This window comes from Saimiri boliviensis, chromosome 3, assembly GCF_048565385.1.
Source record: "Saimiri boliviensis isolate mSaiBol1 chromosome 3, mSaiBol1.pri, whole genome shotgun sequence".
NCBI classification, from domain to species: Eukaryota; Metazoa; Chordata; class Mammalia; order Primates; family Cebidae; genus Saimiri; species Saimiri boliviensis.
In genome coordinates, this window is record NC_133451.1 from 165,375,259 (window position 1) to 165,395,981 (window position 20,723).

At 40.6% G+C, this 20,723-nt stretch overlaps 1 protein-coding gene across 4 annotated transcripts in view; it reads right to left on the reverse strand.

Annotated features, from left to right (window-relative positions):
- Nucleotides 1-20,723, reverse strand: part of AFG2A (AFG2 AAA ATPase homolog A) — a 327,555-nt gene that overhangs the window by 297,600 nt on the left and 9,232 nt on the right. For all 4 annotated transcript variants that reach the window (XM_074396932.1, XM_039479102.2, XM_039479101.2 and 1 more), the window contains exons 4-9: nt 15,891-15,949; nt 14,657-15,292; nt 13,559-13,688; nt 13,253-13,309; nt 10,917-11,040; nt 7,686-7,941 (exon numbers count right to left, since the gene is read on the reverse strand). In XM_074396932.1, coding sequence (XP_074253033.1) covers nt 7,686-7,941; nt 10,917-11,040; nt 13,253-13,309; nt 13,559-13,688; nt 14,657-15,292; nt 15,891-15,949 — 1,262 coding nt within the window. The remainder of the gene's footprint in view (nt 1-7,685; nt 7,942-10,916; nt 11,041-13,252; nt 13,310-13,558; nt 13,689-14,656; nt 15,293-15,890; nt 15,950-20,723) is intronic.

A 20,723-nucleotide genomic window follows, 5' to 3' on the forward strand; every position in this document is an offset into this window, starting at 1 on the left:
GGGTTGCCACATGGAGGCTGCTGGAGGGAGGATGCTAAGAAAAAGTGCTATATAAGCTGCATGCTTTTCCCAGCAGTGGAGGTTCTCCTGTCTAGTGTGCCACCACTGGATTGTTCCTGTATGTTAGCTCTCCCTAATAAAACCCTATGTCTTGTTTGCTAGCTCCAGGTCTCTTTTGCCTCTTGAATCTGCTGCCATCCTTATGGATAAAATTAACTAGGACCCAGTACCACAATTGGTGAACACAGTAGGAAGCTGCAGAAAATCTCATGAGCACTGAGTAAGATCAGGAAAGGGGAAATATGAGGGGGAAATAGCTGGCTGACCATCACATTTATGTGGGGCCCAAAAGCCACTATCCTTGGTGGATGGGGCCTAATGTATGAGTACAGGAACACCCCAAAAACACCATTGCAGGGGATGGATCTAATTTAGATGCCCAAGCTGTGACAGCTACAATTGGCTGGCCATTCTTGACTACGCTCCAAGCAAATTGAGACTGAGCTCCCAGCACAGGCAAGGGGTCATCTGTTACAGGACAAATTATGACCAGAAAGACATGCCAGACTAGCTCAAGCTAAAACATCAGAGACCCTACTGTCCCAACTGCAGAAACAGGATGACAAAATGGAAATTCTAGCTAGTCAGGTGGCCCGTTTGAAGGGTCACCAGCTCCCATGCCAAGTTAGGACTATATGACCAAATTTTCCTGGGATTTTAAGTCCAGGGACCCAAATAGACAGCTCTAGTGAGGAGCAGTGAGGACTGGGATAAGCCCATCGAGGTTCCTGTTCTCTCTGTCCATCCGTAGTCACTGCCAAGATAGTCAGACCAATTGTGCCTGTAGGGAGTAGACCTACAAAACTTGTCTCTGCCTGAAAGATGGCAGCACACCACAAGGCAGCACTACACCACTGTGGAATTGGTAGAGCTGGGCAGAAGCTGGGTTCAGGAAGGAGGAGAGACAGCTGGTTGAGAGGTGGCTTCTCTGCATATGGGACATGAGGATGGAGAGTCCAGACTCTAGATGAGTGGAATGGCATCCAGTGCCTGCCACTCAGCCATGAGGCACCACCTCTATGGTGCCAATAATGAGGATCAGGCCATGCCCCTCTGTAACTGGGTGGTTGCAGGCTGCAATGAAGCATGGCCAAATGAGGGCAATGTCCCCACATCTCCTTTGCGATGACAGACTATGGAGGAATTGCAGGACATCCTCTGGGAATTAGGGATGAAACATGCTATCTATGCTGAACATTACCAAGGTCCAACAAAGGGCTTTTCACTGCCAATATGAAAGACACAATCTACAATCTGCACCCAACCAATGGTATGGTGTGCTAGTGTCTATCCAGAGCCCCCGAGTAGGACAGCCAGTGTCTCAGGCGGCCCAAGCAGCCCCCAACTTAGAAGAAACGGAGAAAATGCATAGGTGAAGGGTACATGCTGCTGGGATGAAAAGCAAGGGTGCCAAAGGAAAGGAGACAGGCAAGGGGCCCATCAGGGTGACTGACCAACAAATGTGGTACAAATAGCTACTATGAAAACAGATAAACAACCTAATGCTGTTCTGGTCAGACTGTCGCGGAAGCTGACACCAGCTCTGTGCTTCACTAAGAAGGCTCTGGTTCAGTCCACCACCCTTCCTGCACAGGGATGGCAGGTGTCAACCCCATTAGACTGGATGAAAACCAAGGCCCCGGAATCCCGATAAGAGTAATAGTGGCCAGGGTACCTGGGGACCAGAGGCCACGTGTAGAACTAACTATATATTGGTGACCTAAGAATAAACAGACTGTGTGTACCCTAGTGGATACTAGAGCTGAATGTACTTTGATACAGGGTGACATATATGTTCATATATTGGTTCAAGGGCCTAAACAGCAATAGGTGGTTATGGAGCAGGAGTCAGGCAATTTGAACTAGTATTATAAGTTGGGAGACTGCCACCAAAACCCTACTTAGTTTGCATAGTTCCCATCTTGGAATACATCTTGGGAATGGATTATCTTATGAGGCTTGACCCTCCAAACAACTGCTGGAGAGTTCTGCCTGAGTGGTGAAGCATGTGATCAACAGGAAAGTGAAATGGACACCAGTACAGTTGCCAATCCCACAAGGCAAGTAGTAGCACTGAAGCAATACTGCCTGCTGGGGGACATAATGAGACCACGGAGACTGTTAAGGAGTTAGCTCAAGGAGACATTATAAGGTCAGTGCACAGCCCGTACAACAGCCCTGTATTGCCCACATGGAAGCCTGATGGGACATGGACAGTGACAGAAGGTTACCGGGAATTAAATAAGGTGGTCCCCCAATGTATGCACCTGTTCCCAATATCACCTCTCTTCTAAAGAGAGCAGGGACACATACCATTTTGTTACTGATTTAACCAATGCCTTCTTCAGCATCCCCACTGCCCCAGAGTCAAGACCAATTTGCATTCACCTGGGAAGAACAACAGACCTTTACCATCTTGCCCCAAGGATATTTGCATAGCCATGGTGGTCTTGAAGGGGTACATGTTTTCTATTACACTGATGATAACATGCTAACTTCTGAGTCTTTTTTCAGCCTTCAAACTGTGCCCCCCACATCTTGCTGTCTCATCTGGCAAACAGAGGATGAGCCATAACATAGATAAAATCCAGGGTCAAGGCTTATCAGCCAAATACTTGGGTCTGCAATCATGGACAGGTGCAGGCCTACTCACATCCTGCGACACCAAAGCAGCTGGAAACCTTCTTAGGACTCATAGGGTATGGACATTCTTTTATTCCCCATTTGACCCAACTCCTTAGACCCCTATACTGTTTAGACAAGAAGGGGGCCCACTGAGCCTAATCCACAAAGGAGGATGAAAACTTTGAACAAGCTAAAGTCACAGTGAAACAAATACAAGCCAAGGGGATTCAGGTGCAGAGACAGCCTTGTGAACTAGATGTAGCCATTAACCTGAGGGGTTTGGGTGAGGCTTGTGGCAAAGGCAGAGAATATATGTGTGCCTTTAGGATTCTGGTCCCAGCTACGAATAAAAGGTGAAGTTAGATACAGTGCCATGGAACAACAACTCTGTGTTACACATTATGCCTTACAACAAGTGGAGAATATTACAAAGGGGGTCCCAATGCTACTACGTACCCAGTACCCCAGAGCACGTTGGCTAAAGGGTATCTTCCAGAAACCAAAGTCTGGGAATGCCCAGACACAGACTGTGGCCAAATGGCATGCATACCTGCAACAGACGAGCACACGAATAGCCCCTTGAGCTCAGAGCTCCATTCAGTGCTTGGCCCTGTCATCTATGTAACAACTGCCACATAGTCTTTGAGGGAGGCTGCTGAATCTCCATAGATTCCCTCCTTCATACAGGATGGACAGGGCCCAATGTCTGACTAGGCCTGGTACACTGACAGCTTGTCACGAGGCAATACTTGCACTTGGACAGGTATGGCCATTCAGCCATCCACTGACAGTATCTGGATTGATGCACGCCAAGGACATAGCAGCCAATGAGCTGAGCTGCAAGCTGTCTCGATGGACCTCCTCTAGAAGCCAGACACAACACAGCTGGGCTGTCTGAAGTTAGTAGGCATCCAACATGACATTTTTAAGGAAAGTTGTGATTCTCCCTGATTTCCAAAGCACAATGTATCAATAAATATTATCTTCATCAATACTGCCACTGATGCATCTGATTATGTCTGTGTGCGTGTGTGTGTGTACTTTGGAAAAGTCTGATAGGATATAGTCATCCCTTAGTGTCTATGGGGTATTAGTTCCAGGACCCCTGAGATACCAAAATCTAAGGACAGCTCAAGCCCCTTATGTAAAATGGCACAGTATTTGCATATAGCCTATGTACATCCTCCCATATAATTTAAATAATCTCCAGATTACTTTTACCTAATCCAATGTAAAGCCACTCACCATGTGGCTACTACAATGCGAACCATAGGACTAGACAGTAGCAGGTCACCTCCTTTGGGGCACTGACACATAGAAGGACATTCCCCACTGCATCCAGGGGATGCATACAATCATCTACCATGGGTATCCCCATACTGCATCTACACCACCTGGAAATCAACAGGCAGACAAATTAACCTGCATTTGTCCCCTCAAGGGAGTCCCCACAGAAGACGTGGTCAATTGGTCACAAAAGAAGACAGGACACAGGGGACAACGTATTCTTTGGGCCATAGCGAAGAATTGGGGCCTGCCACATGACACAAAGACACAGTACACACCTGTCAGCAATATCTTACCTGTGCACAGGAGTGCCATAGGCCCTTGCCACCTGATACCAGAAAGACCACCCGGGGCCAGAGCCCAGCACAATGGTGGCAGGTAGACTACATAGGATCTTTGCCTCTATTGGATGGCTGCCACTATGCCTTGACTTGTGCAGAAACCTGCACGGGGCTACTACGGGATATCCTAGCAAGCATGCCACACAAAAAGTCACCATAAAACCAGAACAGCTGTGTGCAGCCTACCACATCCCCATCAGTATTAACAGTGACCAGGGCTCACACTTTACCAGATATAAACTGCAGGAATGGGAAGAGGTCCTGGATATCCACTGGCATATCCACCTGCCATACAACCCTATAGCAGTGGGGCTAACTGAACGAATGAATGGACTGTTGAAACAATTCCTACAGGAGACGTGCTCTCTGGCTCTGTGGACACGCTACTTACCAGCAGCCATGCACAACCTGAATGAACATGCATGTTCTCATTGCCCCATCATGTATACTCTTCTGACACAAGGATGAGATACCACCATCAGGATCCAGGTCGATGGAGTAAAGGACAGTATACCTTTGCCCTCGACCTGGGACACAAAGTAACCTTCTATTGCCTTTGCCAAAGGACCTACCTACTGGAAAGCACATCATTACGTGGTTCTGGGAAATGGTAAACCAGACCCCGAGGGTTCAGTTTTTCTGCTCCATGGGGAAGGGCCTATATCAAGATACACAGGTCACACCTATTTTACACCATACTCTCCATCATAATGCTAAAATAATGAATCCTAGTCCTCCCTTGTGCAAGGGGATGAACATCCTCCCGTGATGAAACCTTTTAATACCTCCACTGTCTTCCTCTGGCCTCCTGCAATACATTACAGAGGAGTGCCAATCCATTTGGTATTGTAAACCAGGCATCAGGCTGCTGCTGCTGGGGATGGTGCTCTCTCAGAATGACAAAACTCCCCATGTTTTGTTAAATGGCCAGGACTTGTCCTTTCTTGTACCCACTAAACATCTCACCTTTTGCCCATAGATGGTGTGGCCACAAATCTCTTCACTGACTGGATGCAGATGGTTATCTCTCTCCAGAAGAAAAGAGACTGCTGGGTCTGTGGAGAGATGCCCCTCTCCTCCACTGTCGGCCTGCCATGCCACACCCAAGCAACTAACATTATACTTGGTATAATGACCTTCACCTATTTTCCTTCAGTGACAACAGCACCTCTTGCAGCAAGTTGCCAGCCACCAATGACATGAGATGGCATATTTCCTGCTTGGTGAGGGAGCAATTTAATGTCACTCCTGCTGTGGGTAGGCTATACACGATGATGGGCTAGAGTAGATGACAGCAGTACAGATAGATATAGTGGGTCATGCACCCCTTTGTAAAATCACATGGCCATAGACATCTTAACCACAAGGGTGGAAACTGTGCATTAATTAAAACCTGTTGTGTGTATATTCCGGATGACTTTCACAATGTAACCCAGGCCATGCAGGACTTAAATACCCATATTTCCACTATTGAATCTAAGTCTTACAATCCTATAACCATGAGTTTTAATCAACTCCCAAGCCCTTGAAAAACTTTCTGTACAGTATGATTGTTATTATATTTGTTATTCTTTTTTGTTGTAGTTTATATTGCTACTGCAGCATCTGGCTACAATGCTCCTCCACATACCTGGCCCCAGGGATATCATGACAGAATGGCATAAGAATGAGAGGGCCAGCCGGGCACAGTGGCTCAAGCCTGTAATCCCAGCACTTTGGGAGGCCGAGGCGGGTAGATCACAAGGTCAAGAGATCGAGACCATCCTGGTCAACATGGTGAAACCCCGTCTCTACTAAAAATACAAAAAATTAGCTGCGCATGGTGGCATGTGCCTATAATCCCAGCTACTCAGGAGGCTGAGGCAGGAGAATTGCCTGAACCCAGGAGGCGGAGGTTGCAGTGAGCCGAGATCGTGTCATTGCACTCCAGCCTGGGTAACAAGAGCGAAACTCCGTCTCAAAAAAAAAAAAAAAAAAAAAAGAATGAGAGGGCCATGGAGGGGTACACTGGTGCGGAGTGCATGATAGATGCAGCTGACAGCAATAATTTAAGCATATCCTGAGAATGAATGACCCTGTAAGGCAGATGGCCCTGACAGCAATAACTTGAAAAAGGAGGTTGCCATGTGGAAGTTGCTGGGGGGAGGATGCTAAGTGAAAATGCTATACAAGCTGCATGCTTTATGCAAGTAATTGCAGTTCCCCTGTCCAGCCCACAACCACTGGACCACCCTGTAAGTGCTGCCAAATAAGCCCTAAGTTTCATTCATTGGCTCTGGGTCTCTTCTTCAGCCTCTCAAACCTTGTACCATCCCTACTGAAGTTAATAGGGGTCCAGCATGACACTCAATTTTAAGGAAAATTGTGATTCTCTAGCTTATACTTCTCCCTGATTTCCACAGCACAATATAGCAATAAATATTGTCATCATCAATATTGCCAACAATGCGTCTGATTACATGTGCATGTGTGTGTGTGTGTGTGTGTGTGTGTGTGTACTTTGGAGAAGTCTAATATATAGTCATCCCTTAGTATCTATAGGTTATTGGTTCCAGGACCCGTAAGACACCAAAATCTAAGGAATGCTCAAGCCCCTTAATGGCTCAGTATTTGCATATAGCCTACACACATCCTCCCATATAATTTAAATAATCCCTAGATTACTTTTACCTGATCCAATGTAAATGCTATGTAAATACGGTTGACCCTTGAACAACTTGCGAATCAGGGATACCAATCCCTGTGCAGTCAAAAAACTATGTATAACTTCTGACTCCCACAAAGCCTAACTACTAATAGCCTATTGTTGACCTGAAGCTTTGCCAATAACATAAACAGTTGACTAACCGTATTTTTTGTTATATGTATTATATACTGTATTCTTACAATAAAGTAAGCTAAAGAAAAAGCAAGCTTTTTCAAATTATTGCTTATCTCCAAAAAAATTTCCAATCTATTTCTTTAAAAATATTCATATGTAAGTGGACCCATGCAGTTCAAGTCCTCATAGTTCAAAGGTCCACTGTAGTTGCAATACTTTTTTAAATTTTTATTATTTTTTACCATTTTATCTTTTTTTTTTCCCTGAATATTTTCAAACCACAGTTGGTTGAATCCTCAGATGCTGAGCCCAAAGATATGGAAGGCTGACTGTATACACTATAATGGTGGTTATCCTTTAGAGGTAGGATTGAGTGATTTTTATTTCTTTTTTATAGTTTTCTGAATCAACTAGATTTTTTCAACAAATGTATTTTACAATTAGAAACAAAGCTACTTCCATTAAGAAATAAGCAAAATAGAAATTATCTGTATGTAAATAAACTGGAATAAGTTCATCAATATAGATTCACCACAGCAAATCACACTCACCTGCTTCATTACACAAGACTTTCAAGTCAGCTCCAACATATCCGTGAGCACTATTTGCCAGCTGCAGCAGTTCAGCCTCAGTGAGCAAATGGGGTACCCTTCGAAGCAGTTTCTGGAGAATATCTAGCCGGTCCTGAGCATTGGGAACTCCAATCTCAATCTCTTTATCAAATCGCCCAGGTCTTCGGAGTGCAGCATCCAAAGCGTGAGGGCGATTTGTGGCCCCAAGGACCAACACTTGTCCTTCACTTCCTTCCTAACAAAATAAAATAAAAATAAATTTCTTATTTTTCTGAAAGTTAGAAAAAAAGAAAGGGGCATGCACTAGCTGTATAAACAAGGATGAATCATCTAACTGTCCAGGCTACTAAGTCCTATCCTACACTTTCATTACCTATCAATTACTTTTATGAGTAATGGATTTTTATTATGCATTTATTACTTTATTACACATTTTTCAATGTTCAACCTAAATGCTTCCTCCAGAAGAAAGTTTTCCAATACTTACCTCTCCATCTACTATGATATCTCTTACTTCTCACATCTTAACTGTATCATTCTCATAAAAAAAAACATATGTATAATACCGTACTATATAATTGTTTTAACTGTTTTAAATAGTCCTTTTCCCTGGGGAGTTGGGGAGAGATAGCATGGGGAGAAATGCCAGATACAGGTGATGGGGAGGAAGGCAGCAAATCACACTGCCACGTGTGTACTTATGCAACAATCTTGCATGTTCTTCACATGTACCCAAAAACCTAAAATGCAATAAAATAAAAAATAAAAATAAATAAAATTAAAAATAAATAATTAATTTATTAAAATAAAATAATCCTTTTCCCTACTTGGAAGTCAGGATTATGACACACATAATATCCAAAAAGAACAAGACTCTATTAGAAAGTTATCTAAAAAGTCTTCACTTACAGACTATTTTTTAATATGGATACATTTTTAAATTCCTGAAAATAGAGACAACAATATAACCAATACCCAAGTATCAGCCCCCCTTGAATACATAGTAGGTATTTTTACTCTCTGAAAATGAAATTAGGAAAAGCAAATAATAAAGAACTATGATCATGATCAGCCACCTGTAGAAATTATACAGTATTCTATTCAGATGACCCAGAGACAAGCATAACTAGGATATGATTTATGTTAAAAAATAAAAAAAAATTTTAAAAAGCTCAAACCAAATCAATTACATTGCTTGTGCCAACAGATAATGCATGGACTACAGTGAATCTACAAATTTTAAGTTAAGAAATACAAAAACGGCCGGGCGCAGTGGCTCACACCTGTAAACCCAGCACTTTGGGAGGCCGAGGCGGGTGGATCACGAGATCGAGAGATCGAGACCATCCTGGTCAACATGCTGAAATCCCGTCTCTACTAAAAATACAAAAAATTAGCTGGGCATGGTGGCACGTGCCTGTAATCCCAGCTACTCAGGAGGCTGAGGCAGGAGAGTTGCCTGAACCCAGGAGAAAGAGGTTGCGGTGAGCCGAGATCACACCATTGCACTGCAGCCTGGGTAACAAGAGCGAAACTCCGTCTCAAAAAAAAAAAAAAAAAATCTAAATACAAAAACAGGCCCTTAAATATATTCAGACTAACGCATCAGCATCACATGCACGACAGGCTTATCCCAGTGGCAGAGAAAGAGACAGCAGATTGAAATAATTAAGAGTCTCCAACACTAAGCCTTTCATCTGACATCATACTTACCAAGAACCCTTGTAATTATAAGATAGCTCTCTGTATTTGCCATCAAGGTGAAAATATGGTCATCCATAAACGCAAACATTTGGTCTGCTTAATAGCTATATCTCTTACTGTAAATGGACAAACTAGCATACTATTTTATACATCATTCTCTTGTAAGTGGTATCATGGGTCAGTCTTTCCTCACAACTCTATCACCTGCAACATACTAATAACACGGAATTCTCCAACTTTATAACCCAAGAATCAAACCTGGGACATGACAATCACTCCTAGGTACTGTTCCAGGACTGAGAACCAGGTAGTCAGCCAGTCTCCACCAGGTGACAACCCTTCTCTTACAGGCTCTTAAAATTATTAACACGTTAGTAAATAACAGCAACTTAATGACAATCCTTTATATTATTTTCACATGTCTACTTTCTATCACTAGACAGTAAAAAACAAAAGTTCTAAATAACCAGTTTTTTAATGTACAAAAAAGACTTGATACTACATGATTTCTAAAATTTATTTTGGTTCTAACATATTATGATTGTAAAAACTTTACTTATTCACAACCCAGCATAAAAAGTGTTTTTCTAATTAATGGATGTCAGGAGGCTTAGAAAATTTTTGTTCATGTCTACTGTCTTGTTAGTCCTATGAATGTTTCTTCCACAATTAGCATATAATTTTTATTAATAAAAGAATGTATACCCTATCAGAGAATCTGGTAACATGAATAATTCTTTTTAAATATTATACAAAACATTTTCCATTATTCTCACTTCCTTTCATTTCCATAGTACAAAGCCTTGAAAGAGTCCATTTTTTACATGGGTAATAAGACTTACTCATGGCATTTCTTAATAAAACCCCCGAGGGCTTGGTAAAGTGGCTCAGCCTGTAACCCCAGCACTTTGAGGATCACAAGGTCAGGAGTTTGACACCAGTCTGGCCAAAATGGTGAAACCCCGTCTCTACTAAAATTACAAAAAAAAAAAAAAAAAAAAAAAAAATTAGCTGGGTGTGGTAGTGTGTGCCTGTAATCCCAGCTACTCAGGAGGCTAAGGCAAGAGAATCACTTGAATCTGGAAGGCGGAGGTTACAGTGAGCCGAGATCGTGCCACTGTACTCCAGCCTGGACCACAAGGCAACACTCCGTCTCAAAATAATAATAAAAATAAAATAAAATCCCCTTAAATTTAACTGCTCAATCTTCCTTACTGATCTTTGCTTCAAGTTTTAAAATTAACAGCATTTATCACAAAACAAATCCATCATGGTATAGTATTTTGTATGCTAGAAAAAACATGTCAGGTTATGATGTTGTCCTAGCAGTTACTAAGTAATCTACTATAACAAATTATTTTACAGGTCTTTCCTCTAGTTGCTATGGCTAATATTTTGCCCTTATCCTAAAATATCCAAAGACTCTGACACATTCAACAGTTTTTTCCCCTATGTATGTATTCAAGAATTAACCCTACACAGAATCAATACTAGTACTATACTTACCGAACCAATGCCATCCATTAGTGTTAAGAGTGAAGCCACAACTCTTTTCTCCACTTCATTCTGAGCCCCCTCTCTTTTCGGACAAAGTGCATCCAGCTCATCAATAAAAATAATTGATGGGTGCCTAAAAACAAACAAGTAAAATTAAATCTCTTGTCTACATTTGATTTTGAATTTTACTTAGTTTCAATTTTAACTGAAACACAACATATCAAATTTAGAATTTACTTAATATTATAAAGATATTATGTTAAGCTAAAAAACCTTAGAAATGCTAACTCACTAACCTCATATACTATCTACCCCATTAAAAGTCTGGGTAATTGAGTAGAGTCTACCGCTTAAGAGTTGAGAGTCTCTTAAGAACTCTCCCAGTAATGCCCAGAACTCTTCCAGTAATGCCCATTAAGTTGTTATGACTGGATCAATTCAGGAGCTGAGGCCAGAGATACTGTCCCTTTGAGTAGGTTTAAAACCAAAGAACACAAACTAGAAATGCCACGTTATTTTTAAACTATTAAAATAAAAATTTGTAGCCGGGTACGGTGGCTCATGCCTGTAATCCCAGCACTTTGGGAGGATGAGGTGGGTGGATTACAAGGTCAGGCATTCCAGACTAGCCTGGCCAATATAGTGAAACCTGGTCTCTACTAAAAATACAAAAAATTAGCCTGGCATGGTGGTAGGCACCCTGTAATCCCAGCTACTTGGGAGGCTGAGGCAGGAGAATCACTTGAACCTGGGAGGCGGAGGTTGCAGTGAGCCAAGATCACGCCACTGCACGCCAGTCTAGCAACTGAGCGAGATTAAATGTCAAAAAACAAACAACAAAAAAAAACAGATGTGAATTCTCTCACAAAAGGAAATCTCAACTGCCATAAAAACAACAAAAGCATACTAAACAATAAGGTGTACCACTAGTTTTCAAATTTTTAGTACAGTACTAGGACTACAAACTGCTTATTTCATCTACTATCATTGGAGAAAAAAATAAACTTTAAAAATGGCAGTTTTTTTGATTCAAGAGCAATAATTATGATGTTAAACACCAAAACGCCAGCATTTTAGGAAGCTAAGGCAGGAAAATGGCTTGAGCCCAAGAGTTCAAGACCACCCTGGCCAACAGAGCAAGAGCTATTGTTAGAAAAAAAATACAAAAATTAGCTGGGCATGGTAGTGCTCACCTATAGTTCCAGACACTTAGGAGGCTACAGGGAGAGGATCGCTTGGGTTCAGGAACGTAGGTTTCATTGTTACACTGTGATTGGTATTAAAATATGGTTTATAACTTGGTCTAATATAACATCACTCATAATATGGCTATGTCTCTACCATTGTTTTGATTTTGCTTGTTCATTTGTTTTTGAGATAGGGTCTGTGTTGCCCAGGCTGGAGTGCCGCAGTGCGATCATGGCTCACTATAGCCTCGATCTCCCAGGCTCAGTGTTCTTCCTGCCTCAGCTTTCCAAGTAGGTGGGACTACAGGCATGTGCTACCATGCCCAGCTAATTGATTTTACAGAGAGGGTCCCATTATGGTGCCCAGCCTGGTCTCAAACTCCTGGGCTCAAGCAATCCTCCTGCCTTGGCCTCCCAAAGTGTTGAGATTACAGGTATGAGCCACCACACCCCGCCAGAGTTGTTACTTTTATTTTTTTGAGATGGAGTCTCGCTCTGTTGCCAGGCTGGAGTGTAGTGGTGCAATCTCAGCTCACTGCAACCTCTGCCTCCCAAGTTCAAGTGATTCCCCTGCCTCAGCTTCCTGAGTGGCTGGGACTGCAGGCACCCACCACCACGCCTGGCTAATTTATTGTATTTTAATAGGGACGGGGTTTTATCATGTTGGCAAGGGTGGTCTCAATCTCCTGACCTCATGATCCACCCACCTCGGCCTCCCAAAGTGCTGGGATTACAGGCATGAGCCACCATGCCCAGCCCAGAGTCATTATTTAATGGGCAAAAGATTTTTCCCTTTGAAGCAAAGTGTAACAAAACAAAGTTCTAGCATAAAGAGCTACAATAATACAGTCTACTAGAATAACTAAAGATATTAGATACATCTAAGCACCTAAAGAAAGTCATGGATTCAAAAGCCCAAACAAGTTCACATGACTTATCAAACATTATGTCTTAATTCTTCTACTCTACATAATTTAATAACATTTATCAAACTTTTAAAGATTAGATATAGACCAAATTTCATTAGATCTATAATCTATTCCTACTATCACTATTATTTTTGTACTGTTGTTTATGCTTTGTATAAAGTGCTACTATCTTACTTTGACTAATATTGCCTTGATTATTAATTCCAAAACATTTAAAAATAAACAGTACCGTAGAGTGGCTTCAGCAAATATCTGACGTAACTTTGCTTCAGTCTCACCATAGAATCTATAAGAAATAAAATACATTTAAAGATCATTTCTTATTGTTTCCAAAGCTTTGTCTATAAAAGCTAATCCAAATTTTCTATAATACTTCCAATTACTTTCAAAAATCATTTTCCAAACAAGTTTTGTACATTAAAAAGCAAAATATTTCAATGTACAAAAATATCAGAGTACCACACAATCATTTTTAAAAACCCCATTTTAGAAGTATATTTAATATTAAGTTTACTCTATTAAATCATGTACCTACTTGCTTATAATTTCAGGACCATTGATTACAGAAACATAAGCTCCAACTTCATTAGCCACAGCCCTGGCGATCATTGTTTTTCCAGTACCTGGAGGGCCATAAAGTAACACTCCTCTAGGGGCAGGAATTCCTGGAAGAAAAAGAAGAAAACACTAGATTCACTATTACTAGGTTTCTTATAAATGTTGTCATACAAGTTCAAACATGACTTATAAACGTAAATTTACCTTGCATCACAAACAGTCAAAGAGTTTTTTTCTACCCTTCCAAAAAGATGTACTAACTAGCCCATACATTGATCCCCAATAATGACTCTCTCTCTGTAGACCACAGAACAAGAAGAAGCACGTTGGTTAAAAAAAAAACAACTAGACACCCACACTGTTCCCATGCCCCATCCCACACAACACAGTTCAATGATCAGAAAACAAAGCCCAGATAACATAAGTAGATAAGTCACCAATTCCAGTTTTTTTCCCAACTAACCACCTTGAAGAGTACTTATGTTTGCTAGTACATAAGGTACATAAGTACTAGCAAAATGCCAATCCAAGGGTTCATTTTACATATACATACATGTACATATTTATAAGATTCATGAGAAAGAAAAAAACATATCGGATGCACCAGATACATGCAAAGGATCTTAGCAATAACAATGCAGCAGGAAGCCCTGAATTTCCTGAGTCAAACCATTCCTTTAATTACCTGCTTCAGGGCAAAGTGATGGGTACACAGTTACATTTCCTAACAAAGAAGTTTTATCTAATGTTTTTGCATGGTTTATTTCTTCAGTCATTACAGATGATCCAGCATGACAAGATATTATTCTAGAGCCAATACAGGTAAACGTGGAAATACGCTATTAGAAAAGACGAGGCTGTCACTAATTCACATTACAACCTAAAGATACCAAAGAGAAATGGCCAGAAAATGGCCCGTTTAAACTGGCATCTCCTAAAGCAACTGACATCTTCTACCATACCTACCACTCAGGAAATACAAACAGGCAAAGAGAATGAACAATCATTAGACAAGTGTCAACTGTCTTAATTTGAATTTAACATTTTTGGGCGCAATAAACTGAAGAAATCATACCATAACTCTTGAAAAGTTCCGGCTGTTTGAGGGGCAATTCAATTATTTCTCTAATTGCTTTCAGCTGACTACTTAAGCCTCCTATCATGTCATAAGTTACTTTGAATTGGTTGTCTTGCTCTTTTGAATTTTTATCAATCTCTGTAAAATTGACTCTTGTTGTTGAAGAAATAAAATAAAAAGTATCAGTATTGCACTTTGCTCCCATGTTGAACTTTAGCAGTCTTTCTTCTTTGATAAGTTGCTCAATTCCTTCTCTGGCAGATTCACAACTACATTTAAGACCTGTGACTTCCTCTAGCTCAAGTCCACTGTCATCTCCAGGGCTCTGTGTAACATCCAACAAAACATCACTGGTTTTATTTATAATTCTCTCATCAACTGGTTTACAAGGAGTACTTCTCGATGATGGGATCTGGGTCTCCTCCAGATCTAACTGGCTTAGCTGTAAGGATAACTCCAGGCTACTGGTTTCCATGCTGGACTGTTCAAAGGCCATTCTTTGGGCATTGGTGTCATTCTGAGGCCCTCCCAATATCATGCCATCTGCCCCTTTCACTCGCAATACTTGCAACTTGCATGGTCGTCCATAAAATGTACAATACAGAAAGTTGCCTGGTAAAACAATCTTGCCATCTAGAAAATAATTTATTAAATATACATGTTAGCATAATATTTTTACCAGTTTCATCTTTAAATAGTAATATATTTCATCTACCATCTGACTGAAAAGACTAAATCAAAGATGGAGTATTAATAAAGTAACTGTCATAAAAAAACTGAGGACCTAATATTCCCCTATATTATAGCACCATCTGGAGACAGAAGGATAAGATGATTATTTGAAATCTTCCATACTCAGTATAGCTCAGATTCTCTCAACCACATCAACAAGCAGCCGGGCATTCCACATTCAATAATAAACTAAACCCAAACCAACACTCCAAGATAGCATCACTCAACTGAAAGGGCAAGAATACAAGGGTTAAAAGTCCCAGCTCTACCACTGACTCTTTCCACAGACAACTCATATATTCTTTTCACTGCTCAACTGCCAATTAACCAGGAAAAGTAACACATCCCTATCTTAAAAGTTTATTCATTCACTGAGGGGAATATTCTCAAAGCTATTTTGAAGAAAACTACTATGCATATATAAACCCTCAAAGACACTTTATTTGCTGATGCCTTGCACCTTAAAACCTAAGAAAACAATTCAAAATATTTGTCTCACCTAGTTTTCTCAGGATACAATCAGTCAATTCTTCTTTATTAATTTCCATATCTTTGTCACTGTAAAAGGATGAGAAGGGGACAGAAATCAGCATTAGGTACACCAGAAACTAAACTGTGGTGTAAAATTACATGTATATAGTTATAATATAGATTTAAAGGAATAATCCACCTGCAACCTTAAAATAAGTAATGAATACAACTTTGAAATGATTTACATTGTTCAGAAACTTATAGCCATGAAAATACCATTTGCATTCCGGTGCCTTAGTAGCCTAAATCGATGTTCTTCAAAACACAAGGGTAATAAAATCATTTCATTCATCCCCATCCAGCACTTTTTTAATAGAATAAGAAATGCAAGGTACGCTGAATATAGAAATGGTAAACACTGCTTTGTAAAACATTAATTTCTAACACATACATACACACACGCACACATAGGTGCACTATACCTATGGATGTGTATATACAAAGAATCGTGATGAAAAGTGTATTTAGATTAAGTGTCATAGTCAAAAACATTTTTCTTTTTTTTTTTTTGAGACGAAGTGTCGCTCGTTACCCAGGCTGGAGTGCCATGGCGGGATCTCGGCTCACCGCAACCTCCGCCTTCTGGGTTCAGGCAATTCTTCTGCCTCAGCCTCCTGAGTAGCTGGAATTACAGGCACGCGCCACCATGTCCAGCTAATTTTTTGTATTTTCAGTAGAGACGAGGTTTCACCATGTTGACCAGGATGGTCTTGATCTCTTGACCTTGTGATCCACCCGCCTCGGCCTCCCAAAGTGCTGGGATTACAGGCTTGAGCCACCGTGCCCGGCCGTCAAAACATTTTTCAAACACTGACCTAAACTAATAATTCCCTTTAGGAAGTTGCATAGTTTGGAGAAAGGCTCTTACTAATAACTTACTTCACTTCCTTAGTATGACTTATAAATTATTTCTTCAAGAAAATTAAGTCCTATATAGTATGTTACTTGAAGAGGCAGAAGTAGGAAAAAGGGGCGTAATGGTTACAACAAAGGATTTTTCTGAAGAAACGTCATGACTGAGGAAAAATGAGATCCCCTTCTTCCTAATAACTGTGTCTTTCCAGAGTTGCTTAAGTGCAGAAAATGAACGCGCCTATATACCATGCATTTGTAAAGAAACTTGCTCTTGGAGAGTTCTCATAGCATGAGCATTTCTCCTCCTCCTCCAAGCATATGCAGCCCGTATCAGGAGGGGCGACAAACAGCCGTCTGATTCTGTCAGTGACCAGTGGAGGGGGGACAGTTTAGTTCAAGGGGAAGTGTAAGTGTAAGCCGAGCATAATGGCTCATGCCTGTAATCCCAGCACTTTGGGAAGCTGAGGTGGGTGGATCACCTAAGCTCAGGAGTTCAAGTACAGCCTGGGCAACATGGCAAAAAACCATCTCTACAAAAAACACAGGCCAGGCATGGTGGCTCATGCCTGTAATCCCAGCACTTTGGGAGGCCAAGGCAGGCAGATCACAAGGTCATGAGATTGAGACCATCCTGGCCAACATGGTGAAACTCCATCTCTACTAAAAATACAAAAATTAGCCAGGCGTGGTGGCACACACCTGTAGACTCTCCTGCCTCAGCCTCCCTAGCTACTCAGGAGGCTGAGGTAGGAGAGTTACTTGAACCCAGGAAGCAGAAGTTGCAGTGCGCTGAGATCACAGCACTGCACTTCAGCCTGGCGACAGACCAAGACACCGTCTCCAAAAAAAAAAAAAAAAATACACACACACACACACACACACACACACACACACACACACACATATATACAAAAGAAAATTAGCTTCACTGGATGTGGTGACGTGCCTGTGTGCCCATCTGGTCAAAAAAAACTTTGTTCTCCAATCATTTTTTTTATTTCTTGAGATGAGGTCCTGTTCTGTCACCAAGGTTGGAGTGCAGTGGCGTGATCTCCGCTCACTGCAACCTCCACCCTGCAGGCTCAAGTGATCCTCCCACCTTAGCCTCCAGAGTAGCTGGGAACACAGGCGCTCATCACCATACCCAGCTAAATTTTTTTTTTTTTAATTTTTTGTAGAGACAGTGTTTCACCATGTTGCCCAGGCTAATCTTGAACTCCTGAGCTCAGGCGACCCACCCATGTCGCCCTCCCAAAGTGCTGGGATTACAGGCATTTCCAATCACTTTTATCAGTAATAATACAATACAGTCAATCCTTAATACCCATGGATGCTGTATTTGCAAATTTATCTACTCCCAAAAATTTATGTGTACCCCAAAATCAATACTCATGGAGCATTTCTGGTCATTAGTGACACGGAAAAGCAGCAAAAAATTTGGGTCACCCAACACTCATGTTACTAGCTTATGCAGGATAAGGTGACACTCTGCCTTGTTTCAGCTCTCATTCAAAGATGACCAGAGAATAAAAGTGATAAGGGACACAGCAGTGTAGTGAAGAAGCTCCAGGCCTGGAGCCAGTAGCAGAGGGTTTAAATCCTGTCGTGGGGCAGCCTCAAGCAAGTCCCTTAACACTTCTAAATCTCCTCTTCTCTTTTGTAAAATCCTTATTTTACAAATCTACCAGAATAAATTATTTTGGAATTTTAAGATTATAATCTATGTAAAATGTATATATATTTTTATTGTGTGTGTTGCACATGTATACACACACACACAGGTATTTCCCTGTAGAAGAAATGGTTCAGTATATGCTAACAGTGCTCATGGCAACTTTAATGGAACATAACTAATCACAAATAATAAGAATCAGCAATATATTCATATATAAGAGAGCGCATAAAAGAAACAGAATGAGAGGGAAATTTCACATATCAAATATACATATTAACTAATGAGAAAATGTATCACCTTAAATGCTTACATTTACTTCTGTTTATGGAACTCTAAACCAAGTTATACTTAATCACTTTTATTTATTAAACTCTAAATAGAAGGTATTTACAAATCTATGTAAGAACAGTAAAAATACCAAACCAGTTTTGCTTTTAAAAAATAATAGTTGCACATAAAATAATTTCCACTAGAAGGAGCTCTAACATTACTATTAGTAATAAAAACTTTCAGTTGCAACTGAAGTAGTTAAGCAGACTAAACTGATTTTCCCAATTGGATATTAAGTATCTTGTCTATACTCAGCTGCCACATTTAAGACATAAGATTTTTTAAAACAAAATTTTAAAACCTGAGCTTTCATTTAAAACATATACAGTCCTCTACAATAAGCAATATCACCTAAGACTGCTATGCATTCAAGAGGTCTGACTACTCTGCAGATCATCATAAATGCTAATTCCAGTCAAGGAATTACTGCTACCTGTCGCACTGTTTTAAGACATAGTCTGAGGAGTAATCCAGTTTAATCTGCACAATACTATTAACTACCTCATAAAATATTAGGAAAGTTACTTCTCCTCATTAAGCTGTTTCATCTGTAAAAAAAGGGAAGGGTAGCTGGGCATGGGGGTTCACGTCTGTAATTCCAGCACTTTGGGAGGTCAAGGCGGGCGGATCACAAGGTCAAGAGATCGAGACCATCCTGGTCAACATGGTGAAACCCCATCTCTACTAAAATACAAAAAATTAGCTGGGCATGGTAGTGGGTGCCTGTAATCCCAGCTACTCAGGAGGCTGAGGCAGGAGAATTGCCTGAACCCAGGAGGCGGAGGTTGCGGTGAGCCAACATCGCGCCATTGCACTCCAGCCTGGGTAACAAGAGCGAAACTCTGTCTCAAAAAAAAAAGGGAAGGATAAATGTGTGTGTATGTGTGTGTGTGTGTGTGTGTGTGTGTGTGTGCACATAAATACATGCAATATGTACAAAGCTTCTATATGCAGCTGGTACTCAACATGTTATCTCCTGTCCTTTCTGCTTTTTATTGTTCATTAAACTGTTACTATAAGCTCTGAAAACATTTTCCTGTTATAAAGGAAAAACTATGCCAAAACTGAAGTCTAAAATCTACAATTGTAACAAAAGAGAAGGAAACATTTTAAAATCAAGCTAATGACTAGAAAATAGTTTGTGGGACTTACATATAATGTAAACACATCCCCCAAACGATTACTAAGATGACATTAAAGTATAAAAAGATGCTTTTTGTAAATGACTTTTGATAAGACTATATATGCAAACTAAATCAAAATCCTATTGGATATAGAATATCTAGGAGGATGGATAATATACCTTAACTATCTTGATAGGTAGATTCAAACAATTAGCCTGTAGTGAGGGATCATTTTAAAATCCGATAGTAATAACTGTTTGTTTCACTACCTTGAATAATCAGCAAGTTAAAATATACAATCAGGTTCTTTGCTTGCATTTAAAACTTGTTTGTTTTACTCACAGTAATCTACTCTTCTCTTTACAATTGTAAGAAAAGAAACCCTGATTACACTGCAAGCCAAGGTAAAATATACTGCTAAATATTCATCAATGAAAATTACTCTCACCTAAAATGTTAGGGCATACACTAATCATAAAAAATAAAAGTCCTTAGTCTATAAATTAAAACGCACTCATTTAGCTTGTGTTGTCTAACATAACACAAGTAGCCACTAGCCACTCATCACACATAGCTGTCAATTGCTTCAAATGGGGCTAGTACAAACTGTGATTTGCTTCAAGTATAACATATACACAGGATTTTGAAGACTTAGTTTGAAAAAAAGGATGTACAATATTTTATTGGTAACTTTTTTCTTTCTTGAGACATGGTCTCACTCTCTCACCCAGGCTGGAATACAGTGGCACAATCCTGGCTCACTGCAACCTCCGCCTCCCAGGCTCAAGCAATACTCCTGTTTTAGCTCCAAACAGCT